Here is a 21,518-nt window from a genome sequence, read left to right on the forward strand (position 1 = left end):
ATTTTGTAGAACCTGGTGTCCCCTTTGCAGTGGTAATAGTGAGTACCCAGCTGGGTCTGCTTGCGTGGAATTGAAAACCTAAAATGTGGCCATATTTTCTGTTCTGAAATGGAGCCTCAGCCATTTGTTTATCAGCTTAGAAGCTGAGCCAAGAAATGAGTGATGCCTTTTAATGTACCTGGATATACTTGTCGAGTGCCACAGCTGTTTTGTATTTTACATCTCTTGTTCCAGACTCGAAAAATGGTAAATGCCATTACCTGTTTTACCCTCGTGAAGACCATTTGTGTTCCAGCATGTGTCCTTTCTTTGTATGACATTGGGTTTTTGGTTGCAGAGTCTTGCTCTTCCACAATCCCGAGTGAAGAATGTATTAAAAGAAATGGTTTGATTTCGTATTACTTCATATTTACTGTGATCTGGTAGTAGCCACATTAACTCATGGTTTTAGCTCACGTGGTTTGCATTTCAGGTCTTGTTGGAAGTTATGATTTTAAGCCTCTCCTTTGCATTTTCATTAGTTAATAATGTGCAGTAATACAAAAACTATTTATTAAGTAATACATGGTAATATTTGAAAATCTTTAGTTTTTCCATTTTACTGCCTGGTTCAGCCTTGGGTTCAAAAACTCTAAGAGCCTGCAGACATTTTTAAGACCTGCATTAATATTTCATAAGCTTCATAGTTCTCAAATATCCGTGAAAATCTGTCTTAAGGAATAATATTCATGTTTGCTTATAACCATGGATTTGACTTGCTCCTTTATTTCTTCTTGTCCTTATTTTTAGCCCCCTCAGGTCTTAGTCCCTTCAGATTAAATGCTTGTTTTAACATTTCCAAATGATTTTAGATGTTTGTTCATGATGGGGAAAATGCAGAATTCTTTAGACATAGGAGGGTGGGAAGGAGTGCAGATAGACCAGATCAAACAATTCCTGTTGGTGAATCACCTGGTCGTGGTAAAGAAAAAATTGCTTTCAGTTTGAGTGCCCATATAGCGTGTATGCATGTGTAAGTTTGTGTGTGTGTGTGTGTGTGTGTGTGTGTGTGTGTGTGTGTGTGTACGTGCAGTACAGTGAGGATCCTAGGAAATGTCCTTGGTAATTCAGCAACCTGACTTGTCAGTGCTGTTCCCTGTGTAATTAAGCCTTAGCTCCATCTCTGCATTGCAATCACTAGTCATCAGATTATAAGGCCCTGGTTTCCTGTGTCCTGTTGGGCAACCACATGATAGAATTTTAGTGCTATTTCCTGGCATAGCAGGAGGTGGAAGAGCAGGGGAAGAAACATTAATCTAACCATGAATTTTATTTCCTTGTGTTTCTCACACTAAAAATTGAGAGGAAATCCAACTGCACAAGAGAGCAGTCCCCAGTAAGGCCTGAAAACAAGCTCCCTGGTTGTGGACGTGCACTTGCCTACTAAGTCCCGGGAATCTGGCACATGACGTGTAGCAAACCTGAGTACAAAAAGCTTTTTTGCTGTGGGTGGCCTTTATTGACCTATCCATTTTGCATATTGCTCCACGGCACTCCGTTATTGCTTCCTTTCTTCAAGTCACTAATTAGATCCTGATGATTTCCATGTGACACAATGTGAGGACTGTGAGCTGCAAAGTGACCTTGTTGTGTGTGTGAGTTCGTGAATACTGGGCTGTTTTAAGGAAATAGGAGTGTGCTTTGCATACTTGGCCCAATTTATATTTCAACAAAAAGCAATTGTAGATGAAATTATTTTTTGCACTTTTTTGATTTGTCTTTAAGTCCTGTCACTGCAATTTTGTTTCGTAGGTTAATTTGGAAAAAATGTAAACTGCATCTTTCTAATTTCAATTTCCATTTATTTGGTTTCCTGACCCAGTTTTGGTTATGGGGTCATTAAATCTATGTGAGAATTGTTCTAAGCATCAAATAAGGGAAGAGTAGATAAAAAGACAATTATATTGCAAAAATGAAAATTTAGTGGCATGCTTAATTTTTTAAAAAGTATAATTTTATAAAAAAATAAGTCATGGTAAAAAGAGTTCAAGCAGCCAGTTCCACAATCTTGCTCAGGTCTCTCGAATATTCTTTTAAAGATCATCTATGTAAATATAACTACACATGAAAAAAATGATTATATTATTAAACCCCACTGTAAATACTTTTGTTGCCTTTTTCCACTTAAGTGTATCTAGGAAATTGTTCCTTATCGGCTCATATGTACCTGCATCATGGTCTGGATATAAACAATGGTATGTTGGAGTCGGTTTTACTGGCTCATGAGAGCAGATTGTTACATTGTGAATTTAGTGAACTGGTTTTTAAACATGGCTGTTATTGAAAGTGACCACTGAGTGGTCAATGGGAGCACTAAGGTCTTGGAAATTGGCAAATACTATGATAGCCTCTCCTTTCTCCAAGCTGGCTGGTAAACATTTACCAGCACATCACTGGGTGTAGAACTTTCCTTGAGGAGGCCCCTTTTGATGTACTTTTAGGGACCAGCAGTTTGCTTTATAAATAATAGTGAAATGAACACTCATAGGCAGGTCTTTTCACATGTGTAAGTATGTACCAGAATGCTTTCTGCTTTAAGAAACAGAAGGAGCAACCCAAATTGCTTTTAAAAAATAAGAGTTTATTTTAAATTTTTTTTTTTTTTAACGTTTTATTTTTGAGACAGAGAGAGACACAGCATGAACTGGGGAGGGGCAGAGAGAGAGGGAGACACAGAATCGGAAGCAGGCTCCAGGCTCTGAGCCATCAGCCCAGAGCCCGACGCGGGGCTCGAACTCACGGACCGTGAGATCGTGACCTGAGCCGAAGTTGGAAGCCCAACCGACTGAGCCACCCAGGCGCCCCAAAATAAGAGTTTATTTTAGAAAAGCAGTTCCATAGTTGCATGGTTGTGTTAATTCTGTGATACAGCTGCTCTATTGAAATTGAGAGGTTGCTTTCTTTTCTTCATCTTCAGTGTGGTGATAGTCCCCTCAGAATTGCAAGGTGTCAGGGGCGCCTGGGTGGCTCAGTTGATTAAGCGTCAGACTTCGGCTCAGGTCATGATCTCACGGTCCGTGAGTTCGAGCCCCGCGTCGGGCTCTGTCCTGACAGCTTGGAGCCTGGAACCTGCTTTGGATTCTGTGTCTCCCTCTCTCTCTGCCCCTCCCCTGTTCATGCTCTCTCTCTCTGTCTCAAAAATAAATAAACATTAAAAAAAAATTGCAAAGTGGCAGATACAGTGCCAAGTGTCCTGTGTAGGCATGACAAAGTCTTGAAAAGAGAGGATCCCCACACATCTTTTTTTTTTTTTTTTTTAAGTGAGGGAAACCTTCCCCAGAAATCTTCCCATCACTTTAGGGCCCGTTGGCAAGGATGGGGCACATGTTCCTGCTTAGCCAGCAACTGGTCAGGGGCATAGAACAGTCACGATGCACTCTCTCGGTCTGGAAGGGAGTCGTCTGCCCTCAGCATATTTACATTGTTGGGTAAGCTTGCAAAGAAGGTGGAAGGGAATTGGTGTTGACTGCTCTTATGCCACAAAATATCTTCATTCATTTAGAAAGTGTTTACTGAGTGCCTAGATGCTGGAGATACAGTATGTAGAAAGCATGTAAATATCCTTGCGCTCATGGAGCTTGTCTTCTAGTGAGGAAGACAGGAAGCAAATGGCATGCTGTTGGTGATAAATGTTAGGGAGAAAATAATAAAAGCAAGAACGGGGCATCTGGAATTGGGGGTTGGGTTTGGGTGCTATAATTTTAAAGAGGATACTCAGGGAAAGGCCTTACTGAGAGGGTGACATAGAAAAAAAAAAACTGAAGGAAGTCAGGTGTAAGGTTTTCTGTACAGTCCATTTCTAGGAGTGAAACTGCTTGTGAAAGAGTTGTCCTGATAGCTAGCCTGCAATCCTAACCCATTTATTGAATAGTCCTCTTTTCCCCAGTGCTTTGAAACTCGACCTTTATAATAGACTGAAGTCCCCTATGGATTTGGTTCTATTAAGATGTTTCCTTCCGTGTATGCCAGTACCCAACTATTTTAATTACTGTAGCTTATACATTAAAAAAAAATATTTATTTATTTAGAGAGAGAGCGCACATGTATGAGCAAGCATGAGCGGGGGACGGGCAGAGAGAGAGGGAGAGAGAGAGAATCCCAAACGGGCTCCGCACTTACAGCTAGGAGCCTGACAAGGGGCTCAATTCCACGAACCGAAAGATCATGACCTGAGCAGAAATCAAGAGTTGGATGCTTAACTGACTGAGCCACCCAGGGGGCCCAAGCTTATCCTACACTTTAATGTCATAGCATTAGCCCCCTTTCATTAGTTCCTTTGCAGATTTTTCTTGGCTTATTTATTTAACAGATCAACTTCAGCACTAGTTGGTCTAGTTTAAATTTTATGGATTGATTTAGGGAATATTGAGTCTTCCTAGCTAGTAGTAGGGTGTGTCTCATTTAAAAAAATTTTTTTAATGTTTATTTACTTTTGAGACAGAGACAGAGTCTGGGTTGGGGAGGGGCAGAGAGAGAAGAAGATACAGAATCCGAAGCCGGCTCCAGGCTCTGAGCTGTCAGCACAGAGCCTGACGCAGGGCTTGAACTTACGGACCACGAGATCATGACCTGAGCCCAAGTCGGACGCCCAACCAACTGAGCCACCCAGGCACCCTGAATTCTTTAATTTCCTTAGTAACATAAGTTTTTCTTCATAAACGTCCTGCACAGTTTTTGTTAGATTTATTCTAATGGTGTGTTTGTGTGTGTGATATTGTTAAATAGAAATTTTCCTTCTATCATTATTGTAACTCTTAAATTTTTTCCCAGCTTTTTGGGAAATTGACAAATAAAAATTGGATGTTTTTAGTATATGTGCTGCCGAAGCGAGCACAAAAATTGGATGTTTTTAAGGTGTACAGCATGATAATTTAATATACCTGTGTGTTGTGAAGTTATTACTACAAATTAATTAATACATCCATCACCTCACATAGCCTTTGTGTGTGTGTCATAACACTGAAATGATCAATTCTTTCAGCAAACTTAAGGTGTACAGTGTAGTATTATTAACTATAGTTACCATGCTATACATTAGATCCCCAGAGCTTACTCATAACTGGAAGTTGGTGACCGTTGACCAATATCTCCCCATTTTCCCCACCCTCCAGCCCCAGGCAACCATTGTTCTAGTCTCTGGTTCTTCAAGTTTGACTTGTTTAGATTCCACATATAAGTGAGATCAGAGATCATGCAGTATTTGCCTTTCTGTGTCTGGCTTATTTCACTTACCATAATGCCCTCCAGTTTCATCCATGTTGTTGCAAAGGGCTCTTCCATCATATTTTAGAGTGAATGGTAGGTGTACATAACATAAGCAATTGAATTTTTGTGTATGTACTAATTTTTTAATCGGTTTAGATTGTTGAATTATTTTAGTGTTTCCGGTAGCTTCTCTACTGATTCTCTTGCATTTCCTTGATGCATCTACAAATGATTTTGCTACTTCCTTTTCATTTTTAGACTTTCCCCCCTACTCAGTGAATTGGTAGTTAATTCCAGAAAATGTTTTTTAAAATGGTGGGCGTTTTTGTCTTGTTTTTTACTTTAATGAGAATATTTCTGCTTTACATGTGATGCTGTCTTTTGGCTTGAGATTGCTGTTGATTGACTTGAAATATATATTCTTTTAAATCTTGTTTTATTAAGAGCTTAAAAGTCAGGAATTGCTGTTGAATTTTGTTACCTGTATATTCATCATCTGTGGAGATAGTCATTCTGTTTTTTCTCCTTTGACTTGTTAAATTAATAGTACTTGTATAATACATATCCACCCTTGCATTTCTGGGCTTAGATGGGATGGTCTTGTAATGCATCACTGGGTTGTACCTACAAAAATTTTAAATAGAAATATTATATCTATCTGATATTTTATTTATTTGGAAAATGTTATCTTTGTCATGTTTTGGTATCAGTGTTCTGCTGACTTTGTAAAAAGTTATTGGGAAGTTTTTTCTTCTGTGCTCTGGCACAGTTTAAATTGCATGTGGCTCTCTGTTCTTTCAAAGTTTGGTAGAATTCTCCTGTGAAAGCAGTTAGGCCTGTGCCTTTGGAGAAGTAGCCTTTGGCAACTTTCTCACTTTCTTTTAGGGTCATTGTTCTGGTTAAATTTGACATTTTTAGTCTTACAACTCCCAAAAGTCTAAATAGAAATAAGCAAGACTGATAGGACTGTTCCACAGAAAAAGCCTGGGCTTTGAGGACTGGCCCTGTTTGAAACACGGGCCTCTCATTAAGGTTAGTGTTTCATCTGTGAGAGCGGGGCTAACGCTTGCGTTGGGGTTTGTTGTGAGTATTAAATAATCTCATTTATGGGATAGGGCCCCACCGCATCTGTGTCAATGTTGATATTTTATACATGTTAGACTTCTTTCATCCCATTCTGTTCTGTTACTTCATTTTTGTCTGTGGCTTTATTGATCCTATTTGTTCAGCAGGCCTTTAGTGTGCAGTGTTCATCAGTGTCCTTCAGACCTACTTGAGATCTCTCCCTTTTAAAATAATAATCACAGTTTGATACATTGTAATATTTATTCATTTAACTGCACCCAGGCTTGAACTCACGACTCTGAGATTGAGAGTCTCATGCTCTTCGACTAAGCCAGCCAGGCGCCCTTGATGTCCTCATTGTAACTTTGTCTCAGAGTGTGCATTCTTCATCGCCTCATGTGACTTGACTCCACAGAGACTTAACTATATGCCTGTTAGCCAGGGTCTCCAGTTCACCCAGGTTTTATGTAGTAGAGAAAAAGAAATTACTTATTCTGAAAATCCTGCTGACATCTTTTGGTATGTAGTTTAAGTGCTCTTGTCTAGAGGGTAGTATGTAGACACTAGAAGCACGTCTTTGTTGTTTCCCTCTTGTTGGGATTTCTTTCAGTATTATTCTTCTTCCCATGGCTTTCACTGCCATGGGAAACTCAAAGCTGAACAGAAAGCTGTAGCTTAATTTTTTCCAGTGAAAAGCCTGGATGCTCAGCTAGTAGGAAAATTAATATTGCCAGGGATTCAACAAACACTGCTTGTGGAGAGGGGTGAGAGGATCGATGGCCAGGGAGTGAAGTGTGCTTCATATCTCAGTTGACGGGCTGAAAAAATATTTTTCTATAGAAACAGCGTTCAGTTGTTTTCACATAAAGGTGTTGGAGAGTCTAGTTTTTACCAGGCAACGAACACTAGGCAGTGGAAATACAAAGATAATGTAAAACTTGCTTCTGGTCTTAAGATACTTGAAGAATCATACAGAAGATAAATGTAAGCAGACAATGGCAGGATAATCTGATAAGAAATGTGACAGAGTACTCTGGGTTTAGAGAAGGAAAGACCCATTAAGAGCTAGGGGAGGCTATGGTAGGTTTCATGTAGGAGGTGACATTTGAGCTGTGTTTGTATCTTGGAAGTATTTTACCAGGCAGAGAGAACAGCACATGCAAAAGCAGGAGAGTGTGAACAAGGTGGGATTAGGGAAGGACAAGATCAGTGTGATCCAAGGGTGGCATGAAAGAAAGGCCTTTGACTATATAATAGTGTAGCACCGGGGCACCTGGGTGGCTCAGTCGGTTAAGCGTCCGACTTTGGCTCAGGTCACGATCTCACTGTCCGTGGGTTCGAGCCCCGTGTCAGGCTCTGTGCTGACTGCTCAGAGCCTGGAGCCTGTTTCAGATTCTGTGTCTCCTTCTCTCTCTGACCCTCCCCCGTTCATGCTCTGTCTCTTCTGTGTCTCAAAAATAAATAAATGTTAAAAAAAAAAAAAATTAAAAAAAAAATAGTGTAGCACCTAACAGCTGTTGTTGGTTACATGAGTGAATAAAAGGATGATATTAATATATACATCATTCACTGTGATGTATGACCTGAGGGAATGTAACTACTTTTCCAAAGGAGAACGTATTCTGAATTTGAGCTTCAACAACAATCTTGGAGACACAGCCCTTGCTTGTGTTGGGTAAGGCTCCTTCTAAATCAAATACTGATGTAGCTCAGGGATTTTGTCTTCTCATTAAGTTACACAAAGAACAGCAGATTTTCAGCCCTGGGAGTACCAAAATGTAAGGACTCCCAGAAAGGAAAAGTAAATTCTCTAATCCACCTCTTTCTATTCACCTAGATAATGCTTACCTTTTTTTGCCATGTAGCTTAGAAATTCATTTATTTCATCCAGGTCAGTGGTCTCAAAGTGGGGCTATACACCCAGGAGAACACAAGACTGTTTATTTTGGGTTATAGGAAGAAAATATTAACATGTCTATTAATAGGACTTTTATGCCATTTTAATTTCTACTTTTGTGTATAAGTTACACATATATGCACACATACATGTACACACTATACCCAATACACAAGTATACAACATAGGCATTCACACGTACATATACAAACACACAAAAAGAGTTTATGTGTTCCTGCTCGCTTTCCATTTTTTCCTGGCACATGTGATTACATATGTTGGAGACCACTGATTGAAGCCATCATTGCAAAACATTTTCAAAGGGTTCTTAAAATATTTTATTTATTTATTTTTAATTTATTCTTGAGAGAGAGCGTGCACGTATGTGAGCAGGGGAGGGGCAGAGAGAGAGGGTGAAAGAGAGAATCCCAAGTAGGCTCTGTACTGTCACCATGGAGCCCAATGCTGGGCTCGAATTCACAAACCATGAGATCATGATCTGAGCCAAAATCAAGAATCGTACCAACTGAGGTACCCAAGTGCTTTTAAAATATTTTAAAATTCTGTCTGGGTTTTAAAAATAGAATACACTTCACTTAATACCACTTTAAAAGAAACACTTTAATGAAATAAAAACAGATCATAATGCATTTTTAATAACAGATGTACACATGTGGGTACTTAAAATAGATTTCTACAATGAGGTAGCTTTCAAAGAACCATCCATAGCATGTTTTCTCAGTGAGATGGTAATAATTCCATAAATATCTTTGCTGTACCCAACCCCTTATCGAATCTTTCCCTCCTAAATCAGTTAAAAATCAGTATTGCCTTGCCCACTGCTTCCCTGGTGCTGTTACTTGGCACAACACTGACACCTAGGGTTGGTTGTGGCTTATTTGTTCTGAGGTTCTGAGGTTTTCTGTCTAACCTTCTGCGTTGGATCTTCTATATTTTAGCTCATTTTCTTACTCTGTTCTCTACCAGAAGAAATAATACTTGCTCCAGGGTACTTTTCAAGATGGCTTTTCTTTCTTTTTTTTTTTTTTAAGATGGTTTCTCTAATTACGATTTTGACATCTCGCTTCCATCTTCTTCCCACCCTCCCAGCTTAGTCTTAATTGGCCCATCACTATCACACTCACAAAGACAGTTCTTCCACTCAGGACAGAGGGATGTAGTGTGTCCTCTAATCTTTAGGGTAACGGTCATCACGCATCTCGTATGTTGAATGAAACAAATACAGGATATGTGTTATGAAAATGGAAGTTTTTAAAATGTTAGACTTGGGGCGCCTGGGTGGCTCAGTCGGTTAAGCGTCCGACTTCAGCTCAGGTCACAATCTCGCGGTCTGTGGGTTCAAGCCCCGTGTCAGGCTCTGTGCTGACAGCTCAGAGCCTGGAGCCTGCTTCCGATTCTGTGTCTCCCTCTCTCTCTCTGCCCCTCCCCCGTTCATGCTCTGTCTCTCTCTGTCTCAAAAATAAATAAACGTTAAAAAAAAATAATTAAAAAAAAATGTTAGACTACTCAATTCTCCTGGCAAATTAGGAAAGTATTTTTCAGTTGTATTTTGTAGGGTTTTAGTTTTGGTAATTACTGCTAATGATAATTTTCTTGTACTGTGGCATTCTTCCTTCTAGGTAATTATCTTTTCCATTTACCTATGATTGTTTTTGTAAAGCCCTGTGTGTCCATTAACACTGCCACGGCTTCTGGATTTGGATTTTCAGTGACTTCATTGAAAATTAAAACATTTCGGGGCGCCTGGGTGGCGCAGTCGGTTAAGCGTCCGACTTCAGCCAGGTCACGATCTCGCGGTCCGTGAGTTCGAGCCCCGCGTCGGGCTCTGGGCTGATGGCTCGGAGCCTGGAGCCTGTTTCCGATTCTGTGTCTCCCTCTCTCTGCCCCTCCCCCGTTCATGCTCTGTCTCTCTCTGTCCCCAAAAAAATAAATAAAAAACGTTGAAAAAAAAAAAAAAAGAAAATTAAAACATTTCTGTGGCTTTTCATGTTAGAAAGTGCTCTTCTTTATTCATAAGTGTTGCCTTTCTCCTGCAATAGTAAATAATAAGCCATAATTATGATTATATAACCAATGATGCCCCACTGCAAGCAACACAAACTACTATGCCCTCTTGCATTCTGTGTCCCAAGTACCCTCCAGTAATCTTAAAGGTCCAGTTACTAGTGTCCCTGTATTTAGAGTAAGATTTGGGAACTGAAAATCAAATTTCTTTTCTTTTTAAACATTTTTCATTCTTTATTATATTTTGTTAAGTGTATTAAGATTCCATTCATTGCATTTTTATTGTCAATGTTGTTGTTGAAGTAACAGGGTTGTTTGGCCTGTAGTGTTTTCCAGTCTGGGCTACACTGATGTTCTTCTGTGCTCTGTTGAAAATTAATTTTCTTGTTCACATGCTTTTGTGAGAGCCCTGGCTTACAATACTCACTTCTAGACTTGTCTTCAGGACACTTATCTTTCCCTGTTTGCAGAAAAAGATGCTCCAGCCTCAGCAAGAAAAGAGTGAACAGGCATTTATAATTATTCAGAGTGGTGTCTTAGGTAATTAGACCATCTCTATTTTATTTTATTTTATTTATTTATTTTATTTTTGCTTAATGTTCATTTATTGTTGAGAGAGAGAGAGAGACAGAGTGGGAGTTGGGGAGGGGCAGAGAGAGAGGGAGGCACAGAATCTGAAGCAGGCTTCATGCTCCGAGCTCTCAACACAGAGCCCAATGCGGAGCTTGAACTCATGAACCGTGAGATTGTGACCTCAGCTGAAGTCAGATGCTTAACTGACTGAGCCCCCACAGGTGCCCCTAATGAGACCATTTCTTGATGTATTTGTATACACACTGAAGTATGAAATGACTACTTGGACTGTATTCTCTCCTGGATGAAAATCCTTTTTAAAAGTTTGGATAAAAAAAAAAACAAAACAAAAAACCACCTGGTATCAGGCTCTTAATTTGCCCTCTTGGTTCCTGTTTAGGAGGAAAAATCCTTAGTAGTGTATACGTTCATTGTTTTGTCTACATTTTAATTGAAATCTGAGCAGCCTGACTGTGCATTGTGGAAACTGAGTATGTGCTCTGCTAGCACTCAAACAGCATCTTGTTTGAAAAACCTGTTATATGGGACTTTAAAGGGACACTGTTGGATGTATTATAGATAACATAAATGCTTGTTCTTGCCACTCCAATCCTTTAGACTGAAGAAATACTTAATTTTTACTTTCATTAGCTCATCTTTAAAAAATTTTTTTTTAATGTTTATTTATTTTTGAGACAGAGGCAGAGCATGAGCGGGGAGGGGCGGAGAGAGAGGGAGACACAGAATTCCAGGCAGGCTCCAGGCTCTGAGCTGTCAGCACAGAGCCTGACACGGGGCTTGAAGTCGTCAACCGCGAGATCGTGACCTGAGCCGAAGTCGGACACTTACCGACTGAGCCACCCAGGCGCCCCTAGCTCATCTTTTCTAATGTGAACTTATTTCTGCCTTACTAGTAGTGTTTTCTGTATAATTTGACCCAAGTTCCAAATGTTTGGAACTTATTGCCCACTACTGCATGCAAGATATCGTACAAAGGGTCTCGGAATCCACAAAAGCATCCTTGTCTGAATCGAAAACACTGCCTGTATCCACTGTGTTTCTGAAAGATTCCATGTTACTAAGATGCCAGCCTGGTCTGTATTTAATACTGTGGCAAATGTCCTTTGTTATGTATTTATCAAAACATGTTCTCTATAAACATGCATCATATGTGAAAGTCCCTTTCAGACTCCTACTCTATAGGAAAACATGATTATTGACAGCTCGTTGGCAGCTTAGCTCTTTTAGCCAGATACATATGCTTTATATCTGCATTACATCTTTGTGATATTTTACACTTATAGATTATTGTCTTGTTTCCACGTGTCTCTTATTATATAGTTCTTGAGCAATTTCCTGAAAAATACGCCAAGCACTCTTCTATAAACACAAATGAGAAAAAAAATGCCTGTCTCTCTTAGGACTAGAAGTGATTATTATTGTACATCCTCTGAACTTTTTCTTTCGTTATTGCCTCCAATCTGAGGAAATAACCCTCCACCCCCAGCACGTCTGTACTTCCCATTAACTTTTGTATTCTGAGTATGTGAGGTAGGGTTTGTGGTTGAGAATAATCTAATTTAAATCCTAGTTTACCACTTGAGATTATCCTCGAGTTTCTCAGTAATAAGAAGTGGTATCTAGTGTGGGGTCACATGGCTGGCTCAGTTGGTTAAGTGATTGACTTCAGCTCAGGTTGTGATCTCGCTGTCAGTGAATTCGAGCCCCACGTCGGGCTCTGTGCTCAGAGCCTGGAGCCTGCTTTGGATTCTGTGTCTCCGTCACATTCTGCCCCTCCTCTGCTCATGCTGTGTCTCTCCCTCTCTCTCAAAGATAAACAAACATTAAAAAAAGAAATTAAAAAAAGAAAGAAGTGGTATCTGGGGTGCCTGGGTGGCTCAGTCAGTTAAACGTCCAACTTCGGCTCAGGTCATTATCTCACACTTGGTGAGTTCAAGCCCCATATCAGTGCAAAGTCTTCTTTGGATCCTCTCTCTGTCCCCTCTCAAAAATAAATAAAAATATTTTTAAAAAAGAAAAGAAATGGTATCTGTGGTTGAAAGTTACCGTGATGTTCTCTGTATTTAATTATTGTGGGTTTGAAATAGTTACAACCAACCACCATTTTAAAGGTATTTGACAAGCATTGGTCTGTACCTTTTGTGAGTCTTCTGTTTCTTTGTTTCTTAGAGAGTTAGATTTTGACTGTCAAGAGGAAAAGGAAAGTCTTATCAGACACTTTATGCACTCAAAACAGTTGTGGCAGATATCTCATACCGTATTAAGATTAAACTAACTTAATATTTAAATGATATACAGTAAGAGTTAACTTCTACAAAGCATTTCTGAGATGCTTTTATTATACTAATAACTCAAACTGATGTTGATTATAGGATTTGTAGTAATCCTAATATAACACATATGTACCCCCTCTTATATGACTAGCCAGCCTCCTCAAAACCTTCAGGCCTTTTAAAAGTATTTTAAGGCAGCTTCTTTGTTAACCCCTTTTTGCTCTTAAAGGCTATTCTTAGGCTTTTTTAAGATAAGTGTAATGCTCCCCAGCAGAAAGATAGCATATAAGATAGTTATAAAGAAGGATCTCTTATTCCCATATTACTGGTTGTAAAGAGGAAACATTGTAAGTTGTGTACTCCAGTTAATAATAACTTCAGTGATGAAAATTTACACTTCTATAGACTACTCCTGCAGGTGGTGTTTCCTGCAGATGTACAGGAGGATGTTAATTAATTAGGTAAGCTAATTCTGAGCCTCACGTGTGGAGAGGTGAAAATTATTTCCTTATGATAATATTCAAGGCTACAGGGACATCTAGAGCAAGGAAATTTGACTTACTTTGGAGAGGACCACGAAGATCCCGAGAACAACAGTCATGTAGATAGAGAGCAGTGATAGAACAGCTATCAGGAGACTGTGGAGTCCCTTCATTTCTTTGTTAACTACAGAAACAAAGAACTAGAGTCACTATTGAAACATACTATTGCAAACACACATATAAAGTACAACGGGAGCTACAAGTGTTAGAGATAAGACATGAACTTGCTCTGACTGTTCGTGTAAAAATTTATTCAGGGTCTCTTAATTCAAAAGATACTCAGGTATATTTAATTAAAACCAGTTCATCAGTTCTTCAAATGTGTTATACCAAAACTGTTTCTCATTTTGAAAACTAAAAAAAAATTTAAATTCAATTAATTACTTGTCATAATGCTAAGAATATAGCATTTTATATAACCCATTATGTGAAGTTAGGTAAACATTTCAGGACAGTTCAAGAGCATTTAACATTTCTTTTGGTAGAAATGATGTACGAGTGTCACCAACAGTCTGTTCATGGAGTTAAGATATTTTGCTATGCAGTTGTTAATGCTGACGTTTATAACCTTGAACTGTTTAGTATACATAACGGAATAGCATAGTCTGCGAAAGGACCTGATAAGGCCATACACTGAGGATCTTAGGGCTTACTACATCCTTAAAAGACACATTGTTATATGTGCCCCTTCTTTCTAATAAAGTTTGGAAGTAGAATTATTGAATTCATTTTCACAATCTGATTTTCTCTCTCCTTGCAAGTATCTCATGCTCTAGGTAGAGAGAGAGTAACCTGCCATGTCTTCAATTACCTGATTTTTGAAGCACAAAATACAATTAGATTTGTAACTTATCTGAATAACCTGCACTTTTTAACTAAATATGCCATAGGTGCTCATCCTGTGAACTCGGTTTGTATAACATACATTTTTGTTGTGAAACTAACAAATTAAGCATATCTGTAAAATTTCAAAAAAATGTTTCAAGGGCTAAATTAGGAGCTTGGTAGAAAAGGCAGGAAATTGCCAGGTCTCTCTTAGCAATATTTTCATTTCTTAGCAATACTTTCATTTCTTCCTAGAGAAGAATCTCTTTTCACATGAGCTTGCAGTTTTGAGACCTTCTATCTCTTTACAAACTGTTTTTAGTTTTGGCTAACATTTTTAATAGAAGACTAATGCAGTGAGATACACTGCACACACACAAATCTCCAAACTTGTGTATTTGTTTTAATATCTGTAACTGACATTTATTGAGTACTTGCTATAAGCCAAGCAACATTGAAAGTGCTTTGTGTTTGTTAACTCATTTATAATTTATCTTATAGGTGAGAATAAACTAAGGTTAAATGACAATGGAGATACCAAAAGCCCATTAGAACACCAATTAAAAGCAGGGATTATAATACAGGATGATCTCAGGGTGTCCCTAAAGTCCTATTTTGAAACCATAAGGCTTGTTGATTTTGAGTTAGTATTTTAGTGATCTCAGTGATCACACCAGAGTCCTTTTTAAGGGAAGAGATCAAAAAAGGTCAAGGATTTATTTCCCTTCTCCGGGTGAAACTTTTTTCCTGAAATTTCTTAATATCTTAATTTGTAAGATATAGCTAGGTTCAGTATCCTCACTTGAAAAAGGAAATGGTCATAGGTTTTTAGCAAATCTCAAGAAGCCAGAGTCACACTGATCCCTTTCTGTTCTTCTGTCCTACAGAACGGGTAAGGTCGGAGGTCTCCCCATGGCTCTCCTCAAATTTGTGTTTATTCTCCATATTGCATATTTTTCCCCGGTCCAATTTATTGGTCACTTATGCTTTGTTCTAGATGGCGCAGCGCCAGCCCAGTTCCTGAACAAGCTGTTTGCTAATCACCCCGAGTTTCCCTTTGGTAGATCACGCCCTTCACTGGTTAGTGTACCGAGTTAGCACATTTATCTCTTGCTCTCCACATATAAGCAATTTCATGCATTTAAAGAGCCAAACAAAGCCTCAGCTGACTGACCTCTCACCACCAGCATGGTCCCTTCTCCGGTCCGCTTGGCTCCTGGTTCCTTTGAAAGGGGAAGGACAATTCCACAGATGTAGATGGCACTGTCGTTGAGAGTCACCCTGTTCACAGTAAGGGAAACTTGATTTTGTGTCAGGGCTTCCTTCACTGTGAACTTGCCCGCATCGCTGGTGCATCCATCCAAGCAGAGGTTCTCCGGCTGGTGAGCTCCATAGCGAAACCACAGGCTTCTTGGTTGCTCTACGGGGCACCCCACATGGGAGTAGGAACACTGAATGGTTATGGCTTCTTGGGTGTGGTCCACTTCGAGATACTGTGGTTGAGAGACCGAGACTATACATTCACAAGCAGCACCTGTGGGCAGAAGCAGATGAGCCATGTTTAGTGGGCTTCTCGCTTCCCTTTGCCTGTGCTTTTTTATTTAACTGACATTTTGGGGCTAGGGAACCCCAAACAGATTCCTTTCTTTCCCTGTTCTCAGCACAAGTAAGACTGTATTAATAAAACCCTGGTGGTCCTCACTTTTCCTGACTCCCCACATTTCCTGACCTTCACCTGCTGGTTTGCTGTGACATCTGATTACTTGAGGACAGAGAGGTGCCAGTGAAATCAGCGTTGCGGGCTGAGGTGGCTGCAGATCCAGAGTCCAGAAATTGGGGTCCCGTGTTTACTCCTAGTGTGGTTACAAGCTTTCCTTTGATCTCTCAGAGCCTGTTTCCTTATCTGTACCCCTGGCCTCACAGTGTTGTAGTCACTGTGGTGATGAGTATCAAAGCCCCTCAATGCAGGTGTCACTGCTGATGACTGGGCACAGGACACAGGAGCACGAGGGATTTTTTTTTTTTTTTTTTCCTTGTGGGGGTTGGCATTGCTAAGAATTCATGGCACTTCACAATTATTCCTTTGTAAAGCCTGGTTGTCCCTACGGAAAACATAAAAGACAATGGTGCACACCTGCCGAAATACATCCCTGGCTTAGCCTACAGGGTATTCGGTTACTGAGCGGAGGCCTAATGAGCTAGCCTGGCCACAGCTAAGCAGACATGATTTCTTCCTGGCACTGATGCCCTGCTTTGTAGTCCCCGGTAGCTTCTATCTTGTTCAGTGAACAGTGTCGTAATAAAGAGCACAGACTTGAGTTTGGATCCTAGCTCTGTGATGTGTAGCAGAGTGAGGACGGTATATGCAGCTCGTGGAGTTAGTATGAAGTCTAAGTGAGACCATTGATGCATAAGGAATGTTTCCTTGGCTAAGCCTTAACAAGTACTTAAAGGAGGCTATTTCTGCTGCCACTGTTCTCACCACTTCAGTTCCCATGGCGTTAGATGCCCATTTTAGAGATAACTGTGGGCATTTCAGCAGGTGTCAGCAGGGCTAGGACCAGACACACACCCAGTCTACTGCTCTCTGCCATGCGCTTTGGCGAAGTTACGCTGGCTGGGTCCCCACCTTGGCCTTCTGATCTCGGGCCCGTGAGGTGGAAAACCACTCTGGTATTTATAAATGGGAAGATCTGCCTGAACCCCTTTTGGGGTAAGGGAGGGCCTACATAAAACAGTATTGGTTGAAACAAATTGGAATTCATGCAGGTTTTTAGCCTGACTTTAACCAGGTCTTTAACCTAACTGGTTATGTGTTCCAGATGATCTTATTTGTCTGAGTTTGTCCTTTCCTGCTGTGAATGAAATAGAAAAGTAATCCAAGTGGTCTGATGGCTTGAATTTCAGACAGGCTTTTTGTTTTGTTTTGTTTTCTTTTGTTTTGTTTTTTAACTTAACAATTTTCCTATACCTTTAATCCAGAAGAGGAATTAAAATTTGAATCTTGGCATTTGTGATGCAAATATATTCTCACCATGTTTTAATTTCAGTATATGTACAGTTTGAGATGAGCTGGGAGCGTAGGCCGAATGAGAGGGGGAGGTCACCTGGAGAAGCAGCAGGCTTCTCACTGGTCTTCAGCTAAGGGATTGGATTCACTCCTATGTCTGGTAAATGAACCTCACGTCTCCTATTCAGAGGCGCCCCCTAGAAGTACAAACACTTCGCAAGGTATAATCATCAATATGTACTGGGGATTTGACTTGGAGCTGGACCCGCCATGATGTAACAGTTTGAAGTCCTTTCAGGTAGCATTTTAAAAGGGAAGCTGACTTTTAAACATTTTGGAGAACTAAGTCCCCAGGGAAAAAGAAATATTTGCAACTTTGGCGTTGTGTATCTCCAATGATTTCCGACTTCTACACCGTTAGTCTGAGAGCCGAGAGCGGTCAGCGGTTTCCTCTGTGAGCGCCTGACTGGTGAGGAAACTGCCGTCCCTCCCCTGCACTAGTTAAGCAACATCTTTGCAAAAGAGAGAAGTTTGGATAACGGGTCACAGCAAGCCTGGTCCTATGAAGCTCTCTTTAAGAATTCTCGTGTTCCATAGGATTCTGTCTCTCTCTGTCTCTCTCTCAACTCAGGACCCGCTGAAAAGGTTGAAAGTTTATCTTCTTGGTGGAGGGAATAAAAAAAGATCAGTTTACTGTGATCCAAGCTGGAAAATAAATAGAAAACTGATTTTCGACACTAATTTTGGAGAATTTCAAGCTTAGGCAGAAGTGGCAGGCTAGCACACACCCCTGCTGTTCTTTGTCCCAAAGTTTTCCGTCTCTCCCCTGACCTGGTCCTTTGCTCCTACGTGATTTTAGGTAAATCTTAGTTATCCTCTCTTCACATCTGTCAGAGGATATCTTTAAAAGATAGGATTCTTGTTTAAAATAACACTAATGAAGGGGAGCCTGGGTGGCTCAGTTGGTTACACATCTGACTTCGGCTCAGGTCATGATCTCACAGTTTGTGAGTTCGAGCCCCACGTCGGGCTCTGTGCTGTCGGTTCAGAGCCTGGAGCCTGCTTCGGATTCTGTGTCTCCTTCTCTCTCTGCCCCTCCCCCGCTCACTCTGTCTCTCAAAAAATGAATAAATGTTAAAAAAAATTCTTTTAAAAAACACTAATGAAAATAGTTTATGAAAGCCATATATATGGATTAGGGGAAAAAATCAGAATATTATTGAAATCACCCATAGTCCTTTTGCCCAAAATAACCACTGTTAACATTTTGATCTATTTCTTTACAGATGAGAAAAAAATTAATTTTAAGAGCTTTGCCACCTTCCCTGTCCTATGACCCAGACTTTGTGAGCAACTGAGATTATTAGCTTTATCACAACTCTGATAAGATAAATTATTAAAGCCACTTTCTCTTTCCTAGACAAAAACCAGTATAGGCAGAATTTTAAAAATAGATATAAGATGGTTATGCTGTATGGAAGGAGCCATGACAGCTTTTTTTTTTTTTTTTTTTTTTTTAAATGACAAGTACTTTTTAATTTGCACCAGTTTGGCTTTTCAGAAACATTGTTCTTTGAAAATATTCAGCACATATTGTTTAGTGCCTCTCATGTGCAGTGAGAGTTTGCCTGTATGGAAACTACATTGTTGATGACCATATGCAATTAAAAAAATTTTTTTAATGTTTATTTTTTAATATTTTTTAATGTTTATTAATTTTGAGAAAGTGAGAGAGAGAGCACACGCAAGCCGGGGGGGGGCAGAGAGAGAGGGAGACACAGAATCTAAAGCAGGCTTCCAGGCTCCGAGCTGTCAGCACAGAGGCCCCAGCGGGGCTCAAACCTAGAAACCATGAGATCATGACCTGAGCCAAAGTTGGACACCTAATTGACTAGCCACCCAGGCGCCCCGCAGCACATTCGATTTTAAGAACATTTTCAGTCTTTTGTTTTTTGAGGTGCTCTTCCCTAAGGCAGCAAAGGGAATTTTCGAGGTTAATCTGAAACTTTTTCTCAGCTGTTCTTTTATTAACCTGTTTCTCTTGGGGGAAAAAGACCATCTCCATAGTATTAGACATTTAAAAATTAATCCGTAGGGGCTTAAACTATAAATGCATTAGGTGAGAAGTAGCGATTGATTAAATAAAATGGAGGAGGAAAGAAAAGACCTTACCAACATAAAAGAGAATCAGATTGATTTCCAGGCCAAGGACGGTCTTGCCTCTCTTCACAGTCTCCATTTCGTTGTGTGTGAGCGTGTGGTGGTGGGGAGTGTGTGTTTGAAGAGAGTTGGCTTTTTTTTTCCTGTCTCTTTAGAAAGGAAGAACTAAAGAGAGGAACTCTTACTAAAGAACCACAATTGGGAACTTTTTGAAATTGTGTAAAGACTGTTTGTAACCCAGTTTCACCATCGAAAGTTGAGATTTTAGCCTAGAGCACATTTCTGAATGTTTATGTGATAAATTTTTTCTTAGATTTTACAAATCCTCATAGGTGTTAGGTGTTTTGAGTGGGGTTTTGGTTTACATGTAGTGTGTATTCCCAGGAAAGAGCGTTGACAGGTAATTCGTGCTTTAAACTTCCAGAGTAGTTCAGTCACTGGCCCTGGGGCAACTGCTGTGTGCTCAGTGCTAGGCCAGTAACTGCTGGCAAGCTGGAAGAAGCAGAGGAAGTGTCTTCATACAGAGACCAGCGAAAAATTAGTGAACAATGAGAACTATGTTGTGTGATGGGAACTAGTTGTACCTTAGTTTTGTTTAACTAACCCCTTTGTGCTTTGTTGTTGGAATAAAACGTGGGCCCTGTGTTCGGCTCCCTCTTCCCCCACCTCCTGCCCCATGGAGGCCTCATCGGTCAGGTTTTCCCTTGGAAGCAGCAGAAACTGACTCTGGCTGATGTAAGTGAAAGGGAATTTATTGAAAGGATTCAGCGGGGGGCTCACATAGTCACTGGGAAGACTGGAGAATTGTGTGGGGTCTACAGCCAAGCAATAGACACCATGACATGGACCACACTCTGTTGTTCACGCCACTTGATGCTGCCCTAGCTGCTGGGTCTCATGGCCACTGCTCTCCCCCCCCCCCCCCCGCCCCCCCCCTCGCCCCCCCCCCCCCCCCCCCCCCCCCGAGAAGGAGCCTGAGTCCCGCTTTCCTCGGTCACTAGCTCTTCATTTCATGTCTCAGGTGAGTGTGTCTGAGCTTAGGTCATGTGCCATTGCCTTAGCTGTAGGGAACAGTGGGGAAAGCTGCTTCCCCAGGCTTTGCCTCCTGTAAGACTCTAGGAAGAGGGTCCAGGTGCTGGGCCACCAAGAAGAGTGAAAAATCTTTCCACTCTAGTATTTGTACTCTAGGCACCTATTGGTCTTATATTTTCTCACAGAAAGTTATTCTCTATCTGAATTTAGTAATACTTTTAATATGTGTGCATTTTTGAGACCTCACAATACCTTAAAGCACCCCAGAAATTACATATACCATTACCTGTGTGGGTCTGTGTGTCTGTAGTCACTGCTTGGTGTGTGAACTTGAAGACCTGAAGACCTTACCCAGCCCCCTCCCTCGCCCCCGTTCAGGCATCTTAAATGACTGTACAGACTTCAGCCACTATTCCAAGAAATGCTAGGTTGACTCCCCTTTCTAGTGTTCTACATTCTCTGGTCTTGGAGCTTAACTTTTATAAAATTGTTATGAAAAGTTAAGAGGGTGGATCAACTTCCTTAAAAAACACACTGATGATCTTTGTAAATTAAACGCCTTCGTTGGTCTGTTTGCAGCCTGATAAACCTTTCTGGTCATTGCATTTCATACATATATTAGATCAGGAGTGTATTTTCTTGCATTTATCCCAACCTTTCCTTTACATTTTATGGGTAACTCTCTGCTTCCATATTCCAGTACTTAAAGAGCAGTTTTCCAAGACCCATTAACTATTACAACCCAGTTGGTCTAACGGAGGCTAATACCTAAATCTGTCAGGGAAGGTAAATGTATGCGCTTTCGATCGAGATAAACCCGGAATTACATTTCTGCTCTCACCCTCAGTAAC

The 21,518-nt window shown here is 40.4% G+C and overlaps 2 protein-coding genes across 5 annotated transcripts in view; one reads left to right on the plus strand and one right to left on the minus strand.

Annotated features, from left to right (window-relative positions):
- METTL9 (methyltransferase like 9) overlaps positions 1 to 21,518 on the plus strand; it is a 52,038-nt gene that overhangs the window by 29,644 nt on the left and 876 nt on the right. The window lies entirely within an intron of this gene.
- IGSF6 (immunoglobulin superfamily member 6) lies at positions 5,717 to 19,962 on the minus strand. 2 transcript variants are annotated; one of them, XR_002075293.2, is made up of 8 exons: positions 19,648 to 19,962; positions 15,640 to 15,999; positions 13,661 to 13,755; positions 12,962 to 13,009; positions 10,186 to 10,257; positions 9,868 to 9,946; positions 8,158 to 8,245; positions 5,717 to 5,868 (listed from the first exon to the last, which is right to left on the minus strand). XR_002075293.2 is itself a non-coding variant. In XM_019430321.2 (6 exons), exons 1-5 carry the CDS (start codon positions 19,712 to 19,714, stop codon positions 10,234 to 10,236), a joined length of 594 nt encoding a protein of 197 aa, XP_019285866.1. In that variant the 5' UTR covers positions 19,715 to 19,962; the 3' UTR covers positions 8,807 to 9,946; positions 10,186 to 10,233. The 2 variants fall into 2 exon arrangements, 1 of the variants encoding a protein (XP_019285866.1); XM_019430321.2 differs by lacking the exons at positions 5,717 to 5,868; positions 8,158 to 8,245 and having other exon boundaries at positions 8,807 to 9,946.

This window comes from Panthera pardus, unplaced genomic scaffold, assembly GCF_024362965.1.
Source record: "Panthera pardus isolate Hobbes unplaced genomic scaffold, ASM2436296v1 HiC_scaffold_5, whole genome shotgun sequence".
Classification (NCBI taxonomy): domain Eukaryota; kingdom Metazoa; phylum Chordata; class Mammalia; order Carnivora; family Felidae; genus Panthera; species Panthera pardus.

Excerpts from the sequence above, each read along its gene's own strand:
- IGSF6 (XM_019430321.2), bottom strand. The coding sequence starts at position 19,714 with ATGGAGACTGTGAAGAGAGGCAAGACCGTCCTTGGCCTGGAAATCAAT. Across the intron at positions 16,000-19,647 it reads TCTGATTCTCTTTTATGTTG|GTGCTGCTTGTGAATGTATA; the intron begins GTAAGGTCTTTT and ends TTCTGCCCACAG. Across the intron at positions 10,258-12,961 it reads AAACAGAAGACTCACAAAAG|GAGAAAGGCAACACTTATGA; the intron begins GTACAGACCAAT and ends TTACTATTGCAG.